Source organism: Protobothrops mucrosquamatus, unplaced genomic scaffold (assembly GCF_001527695.2).
Source record: "Protobothrops mucrosquamatus isolate PMUCROS unplaced genomic scaffold, P.Mucros_1.0 scaffold385, whole genome shotgun sequence".
Taxonomy (NCBI): domain Eukaryota; kingdom Metazoa; phylum Chordata; class Lepidosauria; order Squamata; family Viperidae; genus Protobothrops; species Protobothrops mucrosquamatus.
The window spans coordinates 108,904-130,044 of NW_015386717.1; the positions used below are offsets into that span (position 1 = coordinate 108,904).

Sequence of the window (21,141 nt, forward strand, 5' to 3'; positions counted from 1 at the left end):
CAACTGTTCTCATATGGAAACCAGGCACCTCTTCCTCCGGAAGAACAAAAACCTTTAACTAAAGAAATAAAAGAATTGAAACAAAGAATAACTGAGCATCTAGAACAGCACAAAAACAACAGAATAAGGCTGCCTGCGTTGAAGCTTGTTCCAAAGAAACAGCTAGCACAAGCATTAAAAGATTCAAATACTGCAATATCAAGTATAAGCACCAATTCACTGCAAGAAACAAACCAACTAATGTACAGCACAGCTGCAGTTATAACTGAATACCTGGGATGCAAAATCAACAAAGAAGAAAAACAAACAAACAGTGCACCACAAAAATGGAAGGTTAGACTAGAAAATAAGATCAGCAAATTAAGATCACATGCAAGCAAGCTAGAACAGATGAAAGAAAAGAAGCTGAAGAACAAGAAGACCAAAGAATACCTAATCAAGAAATACCACTTAGAAACAAGAAAGATCAAGGAAGCACTGGAAATAACAAAGCAGCAAATTACAGCTATAGCCAAGAAAATCAGTAGATACGAAGCTCGAATTGCAAATTATAGGCAGAACCTCCAATTTCAATCCAATCAGAAACGTTTCTACCAATCCATCAATGGAGAAACTGCAATGAATCAGTCAGTATCTGACAAGGAAGAAACAGTTCAGTTCTGGAAGCAGATGTAGGATAACCCAAAGAAATACAAGGATGTGGCTTGGTTAAAAGAGGTGGATGCAAATAAAACAGATGTTGAAATGAAAGAACTAGTAATAACTACAAAAATGGTAGAAAAAAGAGCAAGGAAGATAAAAAATTGGTCAGCACCAGGTGAAGATGAACTGCAGGGGTTTTGGTTGAAACATCTAACTGTTATATACCCACTCATTGCCAAGCAGTTCAACAATATACTACAAGGAGGAGAAATTGAAAAGTGTCTAACAACCGGGAAAACCTACCTAATAATGAATAATAATAATAATAATAAATCCAGCAAAAGGAGCCACACCAGGTAACTACAGGCCAGTTACCTGCTTACCAACAACTTTCAAATTGCTAACTGTGGTAGCTGATGCAGTACAACAGTGTCTAGTTGAAAACAATCTCTTTCCACCTGAGCAGAAAGAAAACCGCCCCTATAGCAGAGGAACAAAAGATCAACTTCTAATAGACAAAATGATGTTGGAAAACTGCAAGAAAAGGAAGACCAACCTGAATGTGGCATGGATTGACTACAAAAAGGCATTTGACTCTCTGCCACATGACTGGATAATCAAGAGCCTAGAAATAACAGGAGTCAGTAGAAACATCAGAAAATTTGTGCAAAGATCGATGGCACAATGGAAGACACAGTTGCAAGTCAATGATGAGAGACTGGGAGAGGTTAATATCAAGAGAGGAATATTTCAAGGAGATTCATTATCACCACTACTATTTGTTATTGCACTGTTTCCTCTGTCAACAATACTGAATAACTCAGGACATAGCTATCAAACATAAAAAACATCTGCCAGACTATCCCATCTCCTTTACATGGATGATCTGAAGCTGTATGGAAAAACATCATCTGAAATAGAATCACTGCTCAACACTGTCCATATATAGCCAAGATATTGCAGTGGATTTTGGCTTGGACAAATGGGCCACACTTACTATCAAACAAGGAAAAACAGTGAAAACTGAAGGAATCAAGATGCCCCACAAAAATAACATTAAGAGTCTGGATTACTACAAATACTTGGGCATCCTTCAAGCTGACAATGTCAAGCACACTGAAGTCAAGAAAAAGATTAGAGGTGAATATATCAAGAGAGTGAAGAAGATCTTAAAGTCCAAACTCAATGGAGGAAATACCATGAAGGCAATCAACACCTGGGCAATTCCAGTCATTAGATACACAGCTGGAATAGTGGACTGGACTCAAGCAGAACTAAAAGCAATGGATAGGAAGATCAGAAAAATAATGATAATGAACCATGCCCTTCATCCACGCAGTGACATTGACAGACTCTGTCTACCAAGGTAAGTAGGTGGGCATGGAATGTTGCAAATACATCAGATGGTTGAAGAAGAAGAAATGGCTTTGGAAGAATATCTGAAGGACAATGATGAAGATGCACTGAAATTAGTATATCAGGAAGGCTTACTGACTACTGGAGAGACCAAACTGGCCTACAAGAAAGACCAAATGAAGAACAGAATAGAGGCATGGGAAGGCAAAGCACTACATGGCCAGTACATTAAAAAAAATAGCTGGGAAAGCAGATAATAAGACCTGGCAATGGCTAAGAGCAGGAAAATTGAAGAAAGAGACCGAGGGACTAATTCTGGCTGCACAAGACTGACTACAAGCAGCGGCATGACAAAGTAGCAACAATGGTGCATTGGAAGATCTGAAAGAAATATCATTTACCTGTAAGCAAGAACTGGTGGTATCATAAAATAGAGAAAGTCATAGAAAATGATAAAATTAAACTGCTCTGGGACTTCAGAATTCAAGCAGACAAGCACCTGCAACATAACACCCCGGACTTAACAATTGTCGATAAGAAAGACAAAAAAGTCTGGATAGTGGACATGGCAATGCCTGGAAACAGCAGAATAGACGAGAAAGAACTGGAGAAGATAACAAAATACAAAGACCTACAAATAGAAATAGAAAGACTGTGGCAAAGGCAAGCAAGGGTAGTACCAATAGTAATAGGCACCTTGAGTGAAATCCCAAAACAACTGGAGCACCACTTGAGCACCATTGGCATTGACAAATTTGCCATTAATTGCAAAAGGCGGCCTTACTAGGAACTGCTTCCATCCTGCGACGATATCTGTAATACCATCAAACATCTACATCTGCCTATCCCATGTCCTTGGTAAGGACTCGATAGGTAGACAAAAATGCCAAATACCAATCCAGTCTGAACATCTGGCTGACTGTGCAATGATCGATGATGATGATGATGATGATGATGGAAGGGACTTTGGAGGATTCTAGTCCAACCCCCTGCTCAGGCAGGAAACCTATACCATTTCAGACAAATGGTTGTCCAGTCTCTTCTTAAAAACTTCCAGTGTTGGAGCATTCACAACTTCTGGAGGCAGGTTGTTCCACTGATTAATTGTTCTAACTGTCAGGAAATTTCTCCTTAGTTCTAAGTAGACTAGATGGTCTCCAAAAATTCCTTCCAATCTTTCTGTAAAGTCATTGTTTCCACAATGAGCATCATAGGAGGAAATATACACTTTTAACAGATGCAGAATCCTACTATTTAAGTAGCTTTAAAACCAAAAAATACAATCTACTTGGAGAACTATGAATTTTGAAGTAGTCTTGTAGGTGTGCAGCTGGTATCACTGCAACAGTAGTTAGAAGTGGTGCTATGATGCTTAGCAAAGAGTGTGGGGGAGATGCAAATTCAAATTTCTACTTAACCATGGAGGCTTCCAAGTGACTGTTAACCAGTCATTCTCTCTCAGTATAGCCTACTTCACATATCTATTCTGGGGCTATATAGCAAAGCAAGGTTCCATGAGGAAAGGCTTGACATAAATGCAATACAGATAGTCCTTGATTTTGGTCATAAGTAATGAGGGTCATTAAGTGGGTCACCACATCCAATTTTATTACCATTTTTGCAGTGGTCATGAACCGAATACTGCAGTTATTAAGCAAACTCACTGTTTACTATGGGGTGTTTTTTTGCCAGAAACAGGAAGTCCTTAAATTTGCCAAGCACCCAAAACGCAGCCACATGACCACATTGGAACTTCACATCCAGGTAGTAAATAGCTTCCCCCCCCCCCGCTGTAACACTTAACACTTGCTAACTGACCAGGCATAAATCGAGGACCATCTGTAAATGTGTTTCATCAGCATGCATTATAATGGGAGCATAAGGGTTCAGACAATAAGCTAATAAAATACAGGCAATATTTTTTTTAACTTTGGTGATCTATACATATCCCTGTAAAAGCCTTCAGAAAGTAGCTGCCATTTATTCATATTAACCTATAACAAAACCAGTTTCACAACACTGCAGCAATTACTAGATTGTAATAAGCGCGTGCAGTCATAGGTGTAGGCTAAAACATTCAAATCACTTAAAATACACCATCACAATGTTCAATATATGAATCATGAACTCTAGAATATCACTAGAAAAACAACAGCAGCAGGAAAATACATTAATTAAAAGTGTAGCATGCATCCATGTGAGAAAGCAGCGAGTCGGACCATTAACACAGCCTCCACGATTTAAAAAGGAGCAAATCCCGTTTCTTAGGGAAAGGCATTCTAGAGATGGAAGGTGACATGAAATTGAGACTGGAAATGGAAGCAGTGGGCCATTTAAAGCAGAGCTGCAGTTATCTGAGCAGACTCCTGAACTTGGGATTGAATGCCATAGGTTGCCTAGTCTGGAATTAAATTGAATTTCATTTACACTGAAAGGTAAGCAAAAATAAACACTGCACATATCACTCGTCTATTTAATTATTGCTGAACAATACAATTTGATAACAATTTTATGAAATTGGGGGGAGAAGGGGCACATCAAAGACTTTACATTTTACATCCAAAGGCGGGATGGGGATATTCAGTTTATGTACTTCTGATTTAGGCAAGATGGTTGTCCAATAGTAGGACAGGTTGATTATCTTCTGAAATGAAAGAAATACAGTACTTGGAAAAATCAGTACATTCCAGAGTATTAATCAAGACACTCCTAACAACCTAACAACCCTAGCCATGGATCATACCAGTTTAATCTGACAGAATTATAATACTGCACAAGATTCAATTTGGGGAAGCAAAAATCATCTAACTTTGTAGATGGTTAGGATATAGAATATAATTAATAAATCTGCTTTAATCTGGAGATCAAGTTGTCACATTTCCCCCTCAAACTTAGTCAAGTTTATAATATGTATAAGATTAAACATTAGGCATGACAAATATGCTTTCCCAAACAGGGAAGTAGATAAACACTTCCACTGAATTCCCTCACAAAATATTTGAGAATAGAATAAAAAAAAAATATCTAAAGTGAAGGATAGGCTTTTGTGGATTCTGCAAGGTCATTTCCTTAGGACTAATAAATTATATTTCAGATAGATAGACAGACAGACAGACAGACAGACAGACAGACAGACAGATAGATAGATAGATAGATAATCCTTGACTAAAGACCTACCCCTCGAGATTAAAGCAGATTTATTAATTATGAGTTCTAATGGTCTCCTCTACAGTTATGTCACTAAACATCGGGTGCTCAGCAAGATGGCCACATTTACGGCTGTTTGTAGCATCCTGCAGTCAAGTGACTATTTTATGATCGTTTTGCTGAAAACTGGCATTTACTTCTGGATTTTTGGCAAAATCACAATGATAGCAAATCAATGATTCACTTAACAACCATGGCATTTGCTTAACAATAGCCACAAAAAAACATTGTAAAATAGGATCGGTCACATGACTGACCTATTTTACAACCATTAAGACATACAACTGTAATGAGCAGGCTCCATTACGCTCATATATCGAGCTTTCTCTCTCTCTCTCTCTCTCTCTCTCTCTCTCTCTCTCTCTCTCTCTCTCTCTCTCTCTCTTTGTATGAGATTCTCGGAGACTGCCTAGACATGGCCCTGCAGGTTTCTTGGCAAGATTTTCCAGATGCGGTTTTTGCCATTGCCTCCTTCCTATGGTTCAGAGAAAATGACTGGCCCATGATCACCTAGTCCTAGCTGCTTTGTGTTCAATGCAGAAATACATGGGGGAGTAAAAACCAACAACCTCAAAATGAGATTTACGTTATTTTCCAAAATTCTAACAGCAATTCTGTAATCTTAGTGGGTCTTGGAGTGACAGATATTCTTCCACCTAAATTTGTACAAGAAGAAAATGGACCTCACCCATGCTAGTGAATATAGCTGATACTCTGGTTAGTAGTTTGAGCAGAAGAGTCTACTCTACAGGATCATAATCCATGCTGAAACTTTTCTACTGCTTGCAGCGTGAACACAGCTCTGTGTATTAATGCCACTCCTGCATCATATACTTGAGAAAGATATGAGGTTAAAGTAAAAATCCTCTCAAGACAATCTGACCTGAACTCCTGGAACAAACTTGTTGATAAGTGAATTTTATTGTTATCTGAGCCTATTTTAAGAACATGGAAGACATTGGTTTTTCTTTGTGTCTGCTTATATATGAACCCAATCCAATTTCATATTATTAAAAATCAGATATGGGCTACTTTAAACATGCTTACTATACACTATTTTCCTCATCCTGTGGTATTAAATGGCATTCTTATTTGTGGGAACCAGCATTTTGAAATCCCTTCCTGCTGCCTTAGAATACTATTAAAAAGGGTTCCTTGAATAATTTATTTATATTCTAAATACAGCTAAGCCCATCAAGTTTCCAGATTTTTAAAGCAGCAGACCCTACAAAATCTTTATTCATTATTTCCCAAATCCATTAACTGAAGAGATAAATTTCATCTGAATTGATAATGTTAAATATTGCTGTGCTGGGTTGTGTATGCTCTGTTTCCTTTTTTCTGTTGTTCAAGTTTGCTACAATGAGTTTGTGCTCATCTAAATAAAGTTCTGATGCAGCTTCTCTTGTGGGAGGTTGGGTTATTGCTTTGGAAGTGGAGTGCTTGATTAGTGTGATTTCAACTTTTATTCCAGATTACTTATCCTTAGATAATGTATGTTAAAATTATTGCCTCTAGAAGTAACAAGCTACTCAGTCTAGAGACTGTCCTACATATCCATTGATGTCATCCATGTAGACAAGTATTGCTCGACTTAGGACTTACAATGGAGCCTAAAATTTCCATTGCCAAGCAAGGCAGTTGTTAAGTGAGTTTTGCCCCATTTTATGATCTTTCTTGCCACAGTTGTTAAGTGAATCACTGCATTTGTTAAGTTAGTACCGGTAACACAATTGTTAAATGAATCTGTCTTCCCCATTGACCTTGCTTCTCAGAAAGTCATCCTTAATGGAACTGCATATACATGGAGGGAAGTATGCAGTGGGGTACTGTCTTAAGCCCAGTAATCTTCAATATCTGCATCAATTATTTAGACAAAGGGATATACAGGGAACTCATCAAACTTACAGATGACACTAAACTGGCAGGAATAGCCAACATCTCAGAATATAGGCTTAAGATTCGAAAGGATATTGACAGACTTGAACACTGAGCCACATCTAATAAAATGAAATTCAATGGTGAGAAAAGTAAGGTTCTACATTTAGGCAAGAAAAATCAAATGCACAGGTACAGAATAGGTGGAACCTGGGTCAATAATGGTAACTTTGAAAGAATCTTGGAGTCCTAGTGACAGTCACTTAAATATGAGCCAGCATTGTGCTGCAGCTGCCAAAAAAACCAACACAGTGCTAGGCTGCATTAACAGAGGGGCAGAATCAAGATCACGTGAAGTGTTAATGCTGTTTTATAATGCCTTACTAAGACCACACTTGGAATAATGCATCCAGTTTGGGTCACCACAATATAAAAAAGATGTTGAGACTCTAGAAACAGTGCAGAGAAGAACAACAAAGATGATTAGGGGTCTAGAGGCTAAAACATATAAAAAAATAGTTGCGGGAATTGGGTATGTCTAGTTTAAAGAAAAGGACTGGGGTGACATGATAGCAGTGTTCCAACGTCTGGGGATCAACCTATTCTCTAAAGCACCTGAAGACAGGATAAGAAGCAATGGATGGAAAATAATCAAGGAGAGAACCAACCTAGAACTAAGGAGAAATTTCCTAACTATTAGAATGACTTGCCTTCAGAAGTTATGGGTGCTCCAACGCTGGAGGTTTTTAAGAAGAGGTTGGACCGCCATTTATCTGAAATGGTATAGGGCTTCCTGCTTAAGCAGGGGCTGGACTAGAAGACCTCCAAAGTCCCTTCCAACTTAGTTATTCTGTTCAGTTGCAAAAGGCGATTTAATGACCCGAGGACACTGCAATCATAATAGATACATGCCAGTTGCCAAGCACCCAAATTTTAATCATGTGACCTTAGGGATGCAGCAATTGTCATGTGTGAAAAATGGTCATAAGTCACTTTTTTCAGTGCGTTGTAACTTTGAATAGTCATTAAACGAGAGGTTGTAAGTCAAGGATTACCTATATAGGGCCTCCTACATCTTCCAGAACTTCTGCTGAGATGCTGAAGGACAACAAATGCAGGTCACAAGATTAGTCTTCAGAATTGCTTTGCAGCATGACAGCCACATTTTCTCAAGGGCCCCATAAGGCCACCCGGGACATCTGATGTGGCATTCAAGACAATGATTCAGTACAACCATAATTGGCTCCTGTGAGGCATTACTGCATTGTAGTGATCCCTATGAAAATTACTAAAGATTAGTTTGAGAACTAACCACTGCTCCATGATATAAATATCAAATAGTTGTCTTGTTTCTAAAAATGGGTAGCTCCAGCTTTTTGAAGAAATATAATAAGGGGTAAACCACCTTTAAAGTAAAAAAAACTATGGGCTTTTTACTTCAGAATGAAAAACTTGAATGCTTTGGGACGCATCTCCTATGCTGCCAGAGAATGCTTGCCAGAAGCAATCATATGGAGAAAGAAACATTACAATTATTTCTCCACCCAATGGGCCGATTTTTAAAGATAATGAGACACTAGAACTAAAACATACAATCCTGTAAATATGTAGTTCCTATAGACCTCAGTCAAACAGTGGAGAAAATGATGATAGAGAGGCAATTCCTAAGCATCCAGCTGAATCAAAATCTCTCAAGCAACTATATCTATTTATAAAGAACTCTCATCTCTGCAGACTACAATTCCCAAGCTTCAGTTTTCAAATTTGCTCAAAGCCAGCAGGGAGGCTTCATGTTGCTTCATGCAGCAGCAGTGCAAGGTATAATAGCTAAGCAAAAAAGCTTAAAATACAGTATAAAGTTTAGATTTAAATATCCAGTTAGTCACTTAAGTTTTAAAGAATTCTACTGCCCCTTCATAAGATGCTAAAAGCAATGTACACCACAATGCTCTTGCTGCTATATATGTACTTTTAATAACTAAGAAATCATAGTTTCCTCTCCTGTCAAAATGCAGGTTTATAGACTCTTTGGATCTAACTCCTTCAACTGCTATTAACACAAATCATACTGCTGAACTATGGATGCTTCTAAACGGACAGCTTTATGCCTATTCCAAGGCCTAAAGACCTACAGCTATTCTGAGATTCTCTTGTAATCTGTAAATTGTCCCATAATTTCTTCAAACTGAAACTGTCTGGATGTTCCCATCACCTTCTCTGAACACGGGAGAGCAACTGCTGGCAACAGCGATCAAAAAGGTTATGCAACAGGAAAACTATCAAAATATAAACTGAACATGGCATAAAACAGAAATGAAGACGCACCAGAACTGGGGAAAAAATCACATTTGGATAAATGTTAATGAGATTAATGAGATTTTTTCATGTTCTATTACATGGCTTACTACTGGTTATTACTGATGGTCCACCTGATAAAGTCTTCAGTGTGTGTGAAACCAAAACCATTCAAGAGTACTATTTTAATCTATATTTGATTAACATTTTGCAACATGCAACCTGACATAAGATTTTTTTTTCTTATACTACAGTTCATACATTTCAAGGCTTAAGGACAAAAAAAAGCGGATAAAAATTTACACTACAAAAATAGTGTATACCTGGAATCAAAAATGTTCTCTCATGTTGCAACTATTAGACAGGACATACAAGTGGCAATGTGCAAACAGATTCATTTTCTAGCAGAAGGATTACTTTGGGGGCTAACATGTATTCTAAATTCATTTAGAATGTATGCAAAAGCTGTACCGGTTTTATAAGTATTAATAAAAGTTTCACTTAACAGCTGTCAGTTCGAAGAGCTAATAATATAACCTTTAATATAATATAAATCTTTGCAGGTCTGAATTATAAAATTCCAGAGTAAATTCTTTTAAGCATGAACATGTAAGAAAAACATGAAGTTCAATGCCTTTCTTCGTTGACAAACTTATGTATGATATAACTTTTCTTGATGAGGATAAGAAGATAGAATAAAAACAGATTTCTGGCTTGGTGACTTAATTTTCACAATCTATCAAAGGAGCTTGTAGCTTCATTAACACAACTCATTTTTCCCTTGCAGAGAATGGCTGGGTTCCAACCACTTACTTATATAATCACATTTTTTATATGCAAAATCAGCAGCATTGCAATTTATTCATTTAGTTACTGATGTCTGAAAGGTACATACAGTATTCAGGCAGAGTATTGCTATAAGTACTATACTTATGCCCTTTGAGCTAGTAATTATCCAATTAGAGTTTCATAAAAGCAAAGCATCCCCCCCTCCTCCATCCACCCGCCCAGGAAGGGAAATACTTACATTAGCCTGCAGACCTAATATTATTTTAAACAAGAACTTCAACCGTCTATTATTAGGAACCACCTAGAGTTGGTTAGAAGATGGGCAGCTCTATTAAGTTAAATGAATGAATGAATGAATGAATGAATGAATGAATGAATGAATGAATGAATGAATGAATAAATAAATAAATAAATAAATAAATAAATAGTCTATTATCTGTTATATTCTAAAAAGCACACACATTCTATAATCCACTTTGTATTCAATGACCCACTTATATACTGTACAGAGAAACAAACACATGAAATAAGGGAAGTTGATCCTGGGACAGTGGTGGCAAACCTATGGCACGGGTGCCAGAGGCGGCACTCGGAGCCCTCTCTGTGGGCACACGTGCTGTTACCCCAGCCTTGCCTCCCCCCATGACCCCCTCCTCTCCAGCAGCCCCCCTGAAGGAGAGTCGCCCCTGACCGTGGCCCACACGGAGCAGCACAGCCAAGGACATGGCAGCCAGGCAGCGTAGACAAGACTCTGCCCTCACACCCCATCATGCAGTTGATGCTGCAGGGCGTGGGCAGAGGGTGTGGCCGCCATAGCGCTGCTGGGCTACCTGGGTGATCTGCAGTGGGCCCTGGAGGCGGTGAGTGGTCCTGTGGGCGGGCAGGGGATGGGGGTGGAGCGAAGGTGGGGCAGGGGGTGGAGCGGGGGCAGGGCCAGGGCCAGTTTTTGGGCACTCGGTCTCTAAAAGTTTCGCCATCACTGTCCTAGGATAATAATATCAGTTTGGGTCCAAAAGTATATTAGGGAGGAAAAGAAAGCAAAGGGAACAAAAAAGCTGTTGGGAGATATAATGTAAATATTTGAAAGATCTAGGGGGGTTTGAATATGTGAATACAGGAGAATGTAAAATTTTAAACAGTTACACATTTTTTTCAGGGGCTGTTTTATTTATTACAGGTAGTCTTCAAATTACATCTATACTGGAGACTACCCATTATGGTCATAAGTCACGACAGTCAGAAACTGTGCTGAAAACCAAAATGTGGTCACTTGACTGCAGGAAATGGCAAATGGCCCTAAATATAGCTGCACTGCCAAGCGCCCCAAATTCACTATAATCATGATGGGTGGGCGATTATCAGAACTTTCAATCTGTAACCCCAAAGTAGGTCTGATTAACTTTGGAAGCTAAGCAACTAGTTATAAGTCGAAGACTATCTGTAATTAATTGTTTTAATGTGTAAAAAAAGCTAATATTACAAGCCATTTGGATAAATCTCCCTTTTTTCAAAAGCTATCAGACATTCCTTTACTTTCCAAAAGGCCCCCCATTACTGCTCTAAAAAAATTATTTTTGAAGAATACAGGTTTTCTTCTTGAGCTCCTTGTATGCTATAGCTGCCTGGCAAATATATCATTTTAAGTTTTGACCTTAGATTTTTATATGTATCTTTAATTTTCCATCAATGAATCTTTTGAATATAACTGAATTTTTGAGATTTGGCCCTTAAATTATTATAATTGCAAACGCTAAATTGATAGGAAATTACTTTGTGTATTTTTTTAAAAAAATTGTCTGAAGGAACACCTAGTTCTTAGAAATAGTAGATGAAACACAGATTTTCCCTGCATTTATCCTCAATTCCATCAGCTTTTGTGCATATTCAGTATCTGCGGTATATTTCATTCATTAACCTATTTATATTAAAAAAATAAGTGCACTCTTTCTTAATTTGAATGGATGTGGAGGCAATTCATTGATCTCTAATGAATTGAGAACTGGTCTTGGCTACTTATTTTCAGCCTCTTTTCTGATTATTTTATCTACATTGTAGATAATGGGTTTTAGTTCCGCCATTTTTACTAAAGACACAGCCAATTTGGTGACATGGCTCTTTTTTTAGCGCCAAGAGTGCAGAATGTATTGAGTAAGGATCGATTATTGTGATGGATGTACCTTATTATATTCCATATCTTCTCCTACCAATTGCATCTGGTATCTTCAACAAGTAGTGCTAGTTATTCCCTGCTGATTTGATAAGGAAAGAATCATTTCTGTTCAGAGGTATTGTTAAGCTCTTGAGAAGTTTTCTTTCTGTTCACATTCAGGGTTTGTTCTGGAAGACATATCCTTTCTTCATTAAAAAAAAAAAACACCATGTGCCCCCAACTTTGCCAAATGCCTCCCCATCCTTCACAGATGTTTGTAGGGGATTCACCTCAACATAAGCATTTCGTCTCATAGGGATGGGCTGCTTTGCCTCAAAGGACTATTGGAAAATCCATCTTGCTTTTGTGGACGCAGAACACATATGCAGAACCCAGGCACTTCACTGGTGGGGAGCAGGGTGCCACTCTCATTGGTTTGAAGGTGTGTGAATGTGGGGGGGGGAATTCATTCAAATACCTAACCGAGCAAAACAGATTTTCAAAGATTTACATAGCTTTAATGGAGATATCTCTATTGAACAACAGAAACGAGGCACAATAATAGTACCTTTGGCTCCTAATACCTAAAACAGGGATCTTCAAACTTGGCAACTTTAAGACTTGTGGACTTCAATTCCCCTGGATGGCTGAGGAATTCTGGGAGTTGAAGTCCACAAGTCTTAAAGTTGCCATGTTTGAAGTCCCTTAACTTAAAAGAATGATTCTATATAGGAAGATTTGATAACTTACCACTAACATTTGAAATCCTTAGACCAATGAACATCCTTTATAATAATTCCATCCGTCCATCCAGTCTACAATAGAATATAAGAATGGCCCTGCTGGATCAGACCCCTGGCCCATTTATCCAGCGGTCTGTTCTTAGAGTGGCCAACCAATTGTACAAGGAAGCCTAATAGTCTCCCAGGAGATGGCCTTCAGAGGCAGTCACATTCCCATCAATACTAATAACCATTGATCCCCCAAATTTCCATGAATTGGTCAATCTCTCTCTTTTTTAAAAACTAATTGAACTAGTAGCTAGCACATGCCATGGTAACAAATTTCAAAGCTGGATTAAATATTATGTAGGGACAAACAAAAGGAAGTATTTTTTTTATATTCTTCCAGGATTCAATTTCATTGCGCCGCCTCTGGTTTTAGTATTTTGGGAAGGGAGAAACAGCTTCTCCTTGTCCACTTTATTAACCTCAGTCTCATCCCTTTCATTCGCCCCCAAATGTCACAACCTCTCCTTATAGCATCGGTTCTCAACCTATGGGTCGCGACCCCATTTGGGGTCAATCGACCATTTCACGGGGGTCGCCAAGCAAGGCTGTCCGCCATTTTTTTTCCCTTTTCCGGCAGGTGCCTTACCTCCCTTGGGCTGGGCCAGCTGGTGGTCGGCCTGCTCCGTCTCTGCCGCTTGCCAGCTACGCCTGGGCCGGCGCAGGGGGCGGAACCACACATGCGCGGCGCTCCCAGGCAGGGAAAGTCCTCGACTTACGACCAGTTGGGTAGTCCTCGACTTACGACCGGTTTAGTCCTCGACCTACGACCGGTTTAGTCCTCAACTTACGACCGGTTGGGGGTCGCAGCATTAAAAAGGTTGAGAACCACTGCCTTATAGGAAAGCTGCTCCACCCCCTTGATCATCTTAGTTTCCCTTTTCTGAACTCTCTCTAGCTCCATGATACCCCTTTGAAGGTGTGGTAACAAGAACAGGGAAAATTATTTAGATACAGTCTCACCATTGATTGATATATGGGCATCCTCACATTTATATTCTTATTTTCAATACAATTTCTTATTCTCCCTAACATGCTTTTTGGCCTTTTTTACAATAAATTCACACTGGGTTGACACCTTCATTGAACTATTTGCCATTAGATCTCTTTCTTCATTTTTCCCTGTTAATCTCTGATCCTATTGATTTTCATGAGTAGATAGGATTTTTGGCACCAATATGCAATCCTTTAGACTTGCTTATGTTGAATGATATCTGCCATTTTGACACCCATATTTACATCACAACTTTAAAATTGTGCTTTCATCAAATTCTCTGTATGTATATTCAGTTGTTTTGCAACTCGTCTTTACTGTACATATAACATGGATGCACACATGACTGAAATTTGGAAGGCAAAATCTCACATTTCCCTTTCCCAAGAAAGTGAGTCTGAAATATTCAAGTGGCATTATCTCAGTCAGGCAAATGGATTACACACAAGCTTGGAAAAAGGCAACAAATAAGCCCTGCCTGCAGGCAACTCACATTCTTAATCTGGGTAATACAGTTATGGTTCAAACAAGAATTTGCACAGTGCTCAAGTTATTTGAAAGACATAATTGCTTTCTCAGCAATCCAAATTGCTTGCAGGCATAGAACATTTTATCTGAGAATAGGTCCTTATTTGGATTTTTGTTTATGCTCTAGTCCACTTGAGAAACCAGGTTCATCCTCTTGAGATCCTCCTGGCTATGAGCAAATACGCTTTTGTCCACTTTAAACTAGCAGACCCATTTCTAGAGCTGTGCCCTAATCACATTATCACTGCATCGCTGAAATCTTCTTTACACTAGATTGTCTTTCTGAACATTTTAAGAAATTTGTTTGATACAATTCAGCACCAGCAATGTTTCTGACACAGGTCAGTTCTTGGAAGGCTGTGACTCTACTTTTTGTAATTTTTTCACCAGCTTCTAGTTCATTTGTGGTCTCATCTTTTTTTACCATAAATCTTAAATGAACTAAGACCAAGAAAATGTCCTTTATAAAACTACTGAATCTATTGCAGAGGGAATTCTTATTGCGGACGAAGGTGAATATACGTGTCCCGGGATAATATTGCAGGATCCATTTTAGGTCGGCCACTGACAATTTTTATTATTTGTCAACATATGGTTTGTATTTGGTTAGGATACAGGCTGGAATTTTCTCTTTAAGACCTCAACCAGAATACCTGTCCATCATGCCAGCAAAATCCCAGAAGGATAACCCAAGTTGAGAAGGCTTACCTAATCTGTGAAAACCCTTTCAGTAGGCTAGGAGGCTCACAATGGCTTGTTTCAAGCAGAAAAATGAGATGGCAAATTGCTGATCTATTAATTTTCTGCTACATTCCATTTTTTCCCATTTACCTTGTGATTTTAGAGTGCACTTGTCTTATTTGAACTGTCGCTGTAAGTCACCTTGAGTATTTTAATAGAAAAGGAAGATCATGTTTACAGAAAAATAAATGAACCATTTTGGTAGTTCATTGTTCTCAAATCTTTTGCTCCCAAAATTCAAGCAAAGTACTACACATTACATGTCATATTTGAATAGAGCTATAATGAGGGTATCACCAAAGATGGCAACACTGAGTCAACCACAGTTGAGTTCTAAGACAGCTAAGCAGGGTCAGACTTGATTAGCACTTGGATGTCCATACACTACAGTAGGAAATCCCAGGACAGCAGATTAGATTGGGAAGTTATAAAAAAAGCTCCCAAAAGAAGACAGTGGTAAACCAATTTCTTACTGCGCTGAGAAAATGACATGGATTATCCCTGTAATCACCAGGAATCAAGTTCAATTTGGGGTAGTCTCTGTTTATAATAGCAGCATGTTAGGATTTGGTGTCTCTTGCTCTCTGCCAATAATATAGAAAAAATAAAATCCAAGTTCTCTTTCATAAGGACTACAAGAAGTTCATTTTTGTTTATTCTATTCCTGAATGAGAATTCATGAATGAATAAATCTCCTCGGAACATCAACTGTATTGTCTTTATCTTAAGCAACAGAAGTTGCTTAAGGTACAGGTAGTTCTCAACTTAAGACCAAAATTGACCCCCAAATTTCGGTTGCTAAATGAGACACTTGTTAAGTGAGTTTTGCACCATTTTATGACCTTTCTCACCACAGTTGTTAAGTGAATCACTGCTGTTGTCAAATTAATAACACTGTTAAGTGAATCTGGCTTGCCCATTGATTTTGCTTGGCAGAAGGTCACCAAAGGTGATCCCCACGTGACCCCGGAACACTGCTACCATCAAAAAATATGAGTCATTTGCCAAGTGTCCGAATTTTGATCATATGACCACAGGGATGCTGCAATAGTTGTGTGAAAAAAGAGTCATAAGTCACTATTTTCAGTGCCGTTGTAACTTCGAATGGTCACTAAATGAACGGTTGTAAGTTAAGGACTACCTTTAATACATTTTGAGCCCTTTCTCACTCTTCATTCTCATTCCCAATGTTTAGTTATAGCAAGCTGAACAAGACCAAGCAATAAGATGTTACCGGGATGAGGGCATTGAACAGGAAAGGTGATAGATCAAATATGTGTTTCTTCTTGTTTTCCCACTCCCACTCCTAGGACAGTGACAGTCTATCACCTTTTCCCTAAATAAAAAGACTAGGCAAGAGTGAGAACAAGCAGTGAGGAAAGATATTACCCTTTCATTGCTGGCCAGTATTGATTTATCCCTGGTGGAGGGATAGCGGCATTCATACGTTCTCCATGCAAGAGAGGATACACCCCAAAAATGGGTTGGGGGAGGAGGGAAAAAAGATTGACTTGGCTCTTTTCTCCACCCATGCTATTCTTTTGATCAAAGTCTACAATATTAAGGATAGGCTTCCAACATGTCCATTCTCTGATGTATTTTATTTTTAGTCTTCAACGGGAATGCCCATCTTATATGCCGTCAAAACTGCAGGTTCCACACGTAAATGTCAGATGTCAACAGACTCCAGAGAATTATTGGCAGTGTGTTAGTTCAAGAAATCTTTAGAAAGAAAGCTAAAAATGGAGCTCTTAGGACTAAACATTAGTTGGGTATTGAAATGACTCGACAAGCCAAAATGTGGCTTATTGGTGAACACGACCACTGGTGAGTGTCTCCTTTCAAGCATGAAAGCTAAAAAGCAGTTGCCCAGTTTGTTTTAACTTACTTTGTCATCTTCACAGTAGTTCTGCAGCACCTAGCCAGAAAATGATCTACCACCAGCCACAGGCATCTTTCCTGAATTGTTCTGAAAATTTAAATGTCCACAGGCATGGAAGTGAGCTCTACCACACAAATCAGTGAAGAAAAAGTAAGATGCGCAAATAACTGGAAGAGGGCATCTGTCCATCTAGCCCAGGGATAGGCAATCTTGGCTCTTTTATGACTCGTGGGCTTTAACTCCCAGAATTCCTGATGCATGGCTGGCTCAGGAATTCTGGGAGTTGAAGTCCATGAGTCATAAAAGAGCCAAGGTTGCCTACCCCTGATCTAGCTCCTTCCAGTTTCCCAACTGAAGAAGTTAGCAGAAAAGAGTAGTATTCCTATTCTTTTCTAATCCTGTTCTTATTTAGCATGACATGTTAAACTAATAGCCTTGTTCATAAAAAGCACTGCCCATCTTGCAGAATGGAAAGGACCTGGGAGAGAGCAGGGTGTGACAGCGATACAACATGGTTCACACTAAATATTAGTGGTTCATAGTAATCTCAACAAGCTCAGGTTGCCCAAGTTGCTTAAACGGGTTACTTACACACCTAGCAGCTACGTTTACTAAAAGCTAACTTGGTTAGTTTTTCTCTAGCAAGAAAGAAAAAAACAAGTCATTTGGTTAGACTAAGGCTCAATGTACTATACAAACTCAGTACACTGGCTGATTCAGTAGTCACATTATTTATGTTGGGCGAATGCAGCCTATGATGTGGTCCAGCTATATTAAATGTTGAACGAAGACTGAATGAAATACAGATTATAATGTCCCATAATATTATCCAGTATTTTTATTTCCTTACTGCACTGTAGGTTAGATAAAAAGAATAATAGGTAACAATCCTCCATCATCATTCGCTATTTTATTCCAAATATCATTCTCTATTCTACCTCTATTGTAGACTGTGTGATTGTGCTAAGACACAGCTTACAGGTACCTTGCAACATAATCCATTGTTAATTAAATCCTTTGTTCTTGTTCGGTTGCAACAAAGCCCCATCTCAGACTAAATTAACCTCTACTGACTTGAAACAGCATAACTGCACTTCTCAATCTTCAAAAACATAGTTAAAAGTTTTGCAGTTAAAAGAGGATTCCTGTCAGAGCAGAAATCCTTATATTTTGATATACGCTTTCCCAATGGAAAAAAAAAAAACATAGGTCAGACAAATCCGGAGTGGTTTGTCTGACACATATGCCAGGCATGGTGGTAAGGCAGCCCAGAGCAGCTGGCTGTGGTGAAGGGATGATACCAACAGGCAGCGAAAGCACAGAGCAGCTACCAAAGGGGAAGACAGCATGACCTCACCTGACATCCACAAGTCAGATAGTCCAGTCTGACACATGGGATTGGACCTACTGTCTCCACTTCCCTGTTGCAGATAATTAATTTCTAGGCTTCTCAACTTCAGCAACTTTAAAATGTGTGGACTTCAACTCCCAGAATTCTCCAGAGAGCTATGCTGCCTGGGGAATTCTGGGACTTGAAGTCCACCTCTCTTACAGTGGCCAAGTGTTGAAAAACACTGCCCTACGTGCTATCCAAACAGATATGGAGCTATACCAGCTTTCCCTCCTTAATGAACTTTCTGGTAAGCAAAAAGATAGAAGGGGTGATGGGAAAATATGGGAGATTTTGTAAAATGCACCAGTTTCTTAAAAAATTCCTTTGCCCAATTGTTCCTCAGGTTTTAAAGAAAGGTCTGCTTTCAAAATATTAGCTGTGCAGTAAATTGATAGTTTCTTAGGAAACTGACTTTGGTATTATAGGCTATCATGGCTACTTCTAAAGGAGCAGACTTCATTTATTTATTGCCACGACTTGAGGCAGCGAAAGGTTTAAAAATGGCAAAATGTTTATGGAAACCGATGCCGTCATTGTGTAATTTTGTTGATTAACATTTTAAAAAAAAATTAAAACCCAGTAGAATACATTGAGAACCAGAAGAAGCTGAATACTATCCCTTCAGATCCACTTTTAAAAGAACCTACATAAAATGCTATTTGCTAATCTAGGGAGCACTGTATTTCCTTTGGCTCTAGGGACAACTAATAATCTTTTTACTAATGTCAGTGTTTGCTTTCACTAGCGCACACATTGAAATGTCACTTTTCACTCAACGGGAAGGAAGATCCTTGGTGCAGAGGAAAATAAATCAGGTTCTCATTTAACTTCTCCATTCACAAGCCTCAACAGATTCCGGCTCAAGCTTTAAATACACTGGGGGGGGGGGGGAAGGGGAGAAGATTGCAGGAGGTTCATCCCTAAAGTTCTTTCCACCTTAGGTAGCTTTATTTAATCAGAAAAGCCCTAACCAACTGAGATTAATAAAACCTATTTTCATCCTAAAACTGCAGTTTGGAATCCCAGATGGAGGGAATTTAGCAGTCAGAAAGATGAACCGACATGGCATCTATAATTACAAAAACTGTGCGGTATTATATGTCACTAGGAATTTTAAAACCCAGGAAGGCAGGAAAAGGACACCTCCTCCTGGCTCAAATAAATCAGAGCTTCACTGCCTTGCGGGGTTAAGGACCTCAGCTAAACTGATGTAGGCAGAAACACAGAGTATGACATGTATCACATGGTACATAAAGCACACACACCGCATGCATGAACGTTAAGCTCCCCCCCCCCAAAAAAACCTGTATACATACGGTCTACTTATTTTCAAGAAGCAACAAAGGTAACTATCGCTGTGTGCAAAATAAGACGCCTTCGTTGATGCACCGACTGCCCTGGCAAATAAAAGGAGAGGAAGCAGGAAAAGGCGGCAAAGAAGGGAGAGGGAATACCAGGAATGTCATTTGGAGGTGGCAGCGCTCAGGGACACTCACGCCCGTTCCCAAGAAGGCAACTACATCCCCCCCCCCCTCTCCCAACCCTCGTCCTTTTCAAACTGTTAGGAAAGGACCTCCTCGCTAGCGGACGGGTGGCTCCGTCTCTACTCCGGAACGTCTGAACGGCAAAAACACGAGTAGAAAAGGGAGAGACTTAATCCCGCGCGGAAGGAGCCGCGAGGGTGAGCTAAAGCTTCCCGGCGAGGTGGCCGAGAGCAGCGCAGCCTCCCCTCCAGCCGCACAAGGCAGGCGGCGAGAGCCCAGTCCGCGGCTCCCGCTTTCCAGCGGCTCAGCTTCTCCCGAAGGGGAGCCGGGCCGTCAGGGGTGTGGCGCGCTGGCCTCGGCGCCTCGACGGCTCGGCGCGTCCCCGGTTCGGACGCGCCCGCCGGGCGAGATCGGGCGGCGAAGGGGCGCGACGACGACGGGTACCTCGCAGCCGTACAGCTGCCCGAGCTGCTCCACGATCCACTCCTCCAGCACTAGCCTTTTGCGCAGCTCTTTCCGATCGTACTTGACCGTCACTTTGCCCTGCTGGTGGCGCCGCTGCTGCTGCTGGACTTGGACCACGGCGGCGGGGGCGACCGAATCTTCCCGGGAGGCGCTTCCCCCGCGCGGGCTCTGAAAGAAAACCCGGGTCCCTCCGCCGGTGCCTCCCCCGGCGGCGGCGGCGGCGGTGGCGGGGCCCGGTTCGCTACCTCCGGTAACCACCGACATGTTCCAGCTCAGCCTCGTGGGCAGATCCGTTCCTCCGGGCGATCGGGGCTTCGGGGAGCGCCGCCGGAGCTAGAGGTATGGCTGCCGACGAAGATGACCTCCTCCGGCCACGCTGCCGCCGCCGCCGTGTGGGAGCGCTCGCCTCGCCTACACCTGCGGCTCGTAGCCTCTCACGGCACTGCTCGCTCCTCCGCCGCCGGTTCGGCAGGAGGAAGGCGGGGTGTCCAGCAGACTGAAAACGGGGCGGGGACAGCGCCTTAAAGACACCGCGAGCGCCTCGCTACGA

The 21,141-nt window shown here is 40.4% G+C and overlaps 1 protein-coding gene across 1 annotated transcript in view; it reads right to left on the reverse strand.

Moving 5' to 3' along the window:
• PPP1R14C (protein phosphatase 1 regulatory inhibitor subunit 14C) overlaps nt 1–20,855 on the reverse strand; it is a 55,271-nt gene extending 34,416 nt beyond the window's left edge. The window contains exon 1 of the mRNA XM_015815909.1: nt 20,571–20,855. Coding sequence (XP_015671395.1) covers nt 20,571–20,855 — 285 coding nt within the window. The remainder of the gene's footprint in view (nt 1–20,570) is intronic.
• Nucleotides 20,856–21,141: the final 286 nt, after the last annotated feature.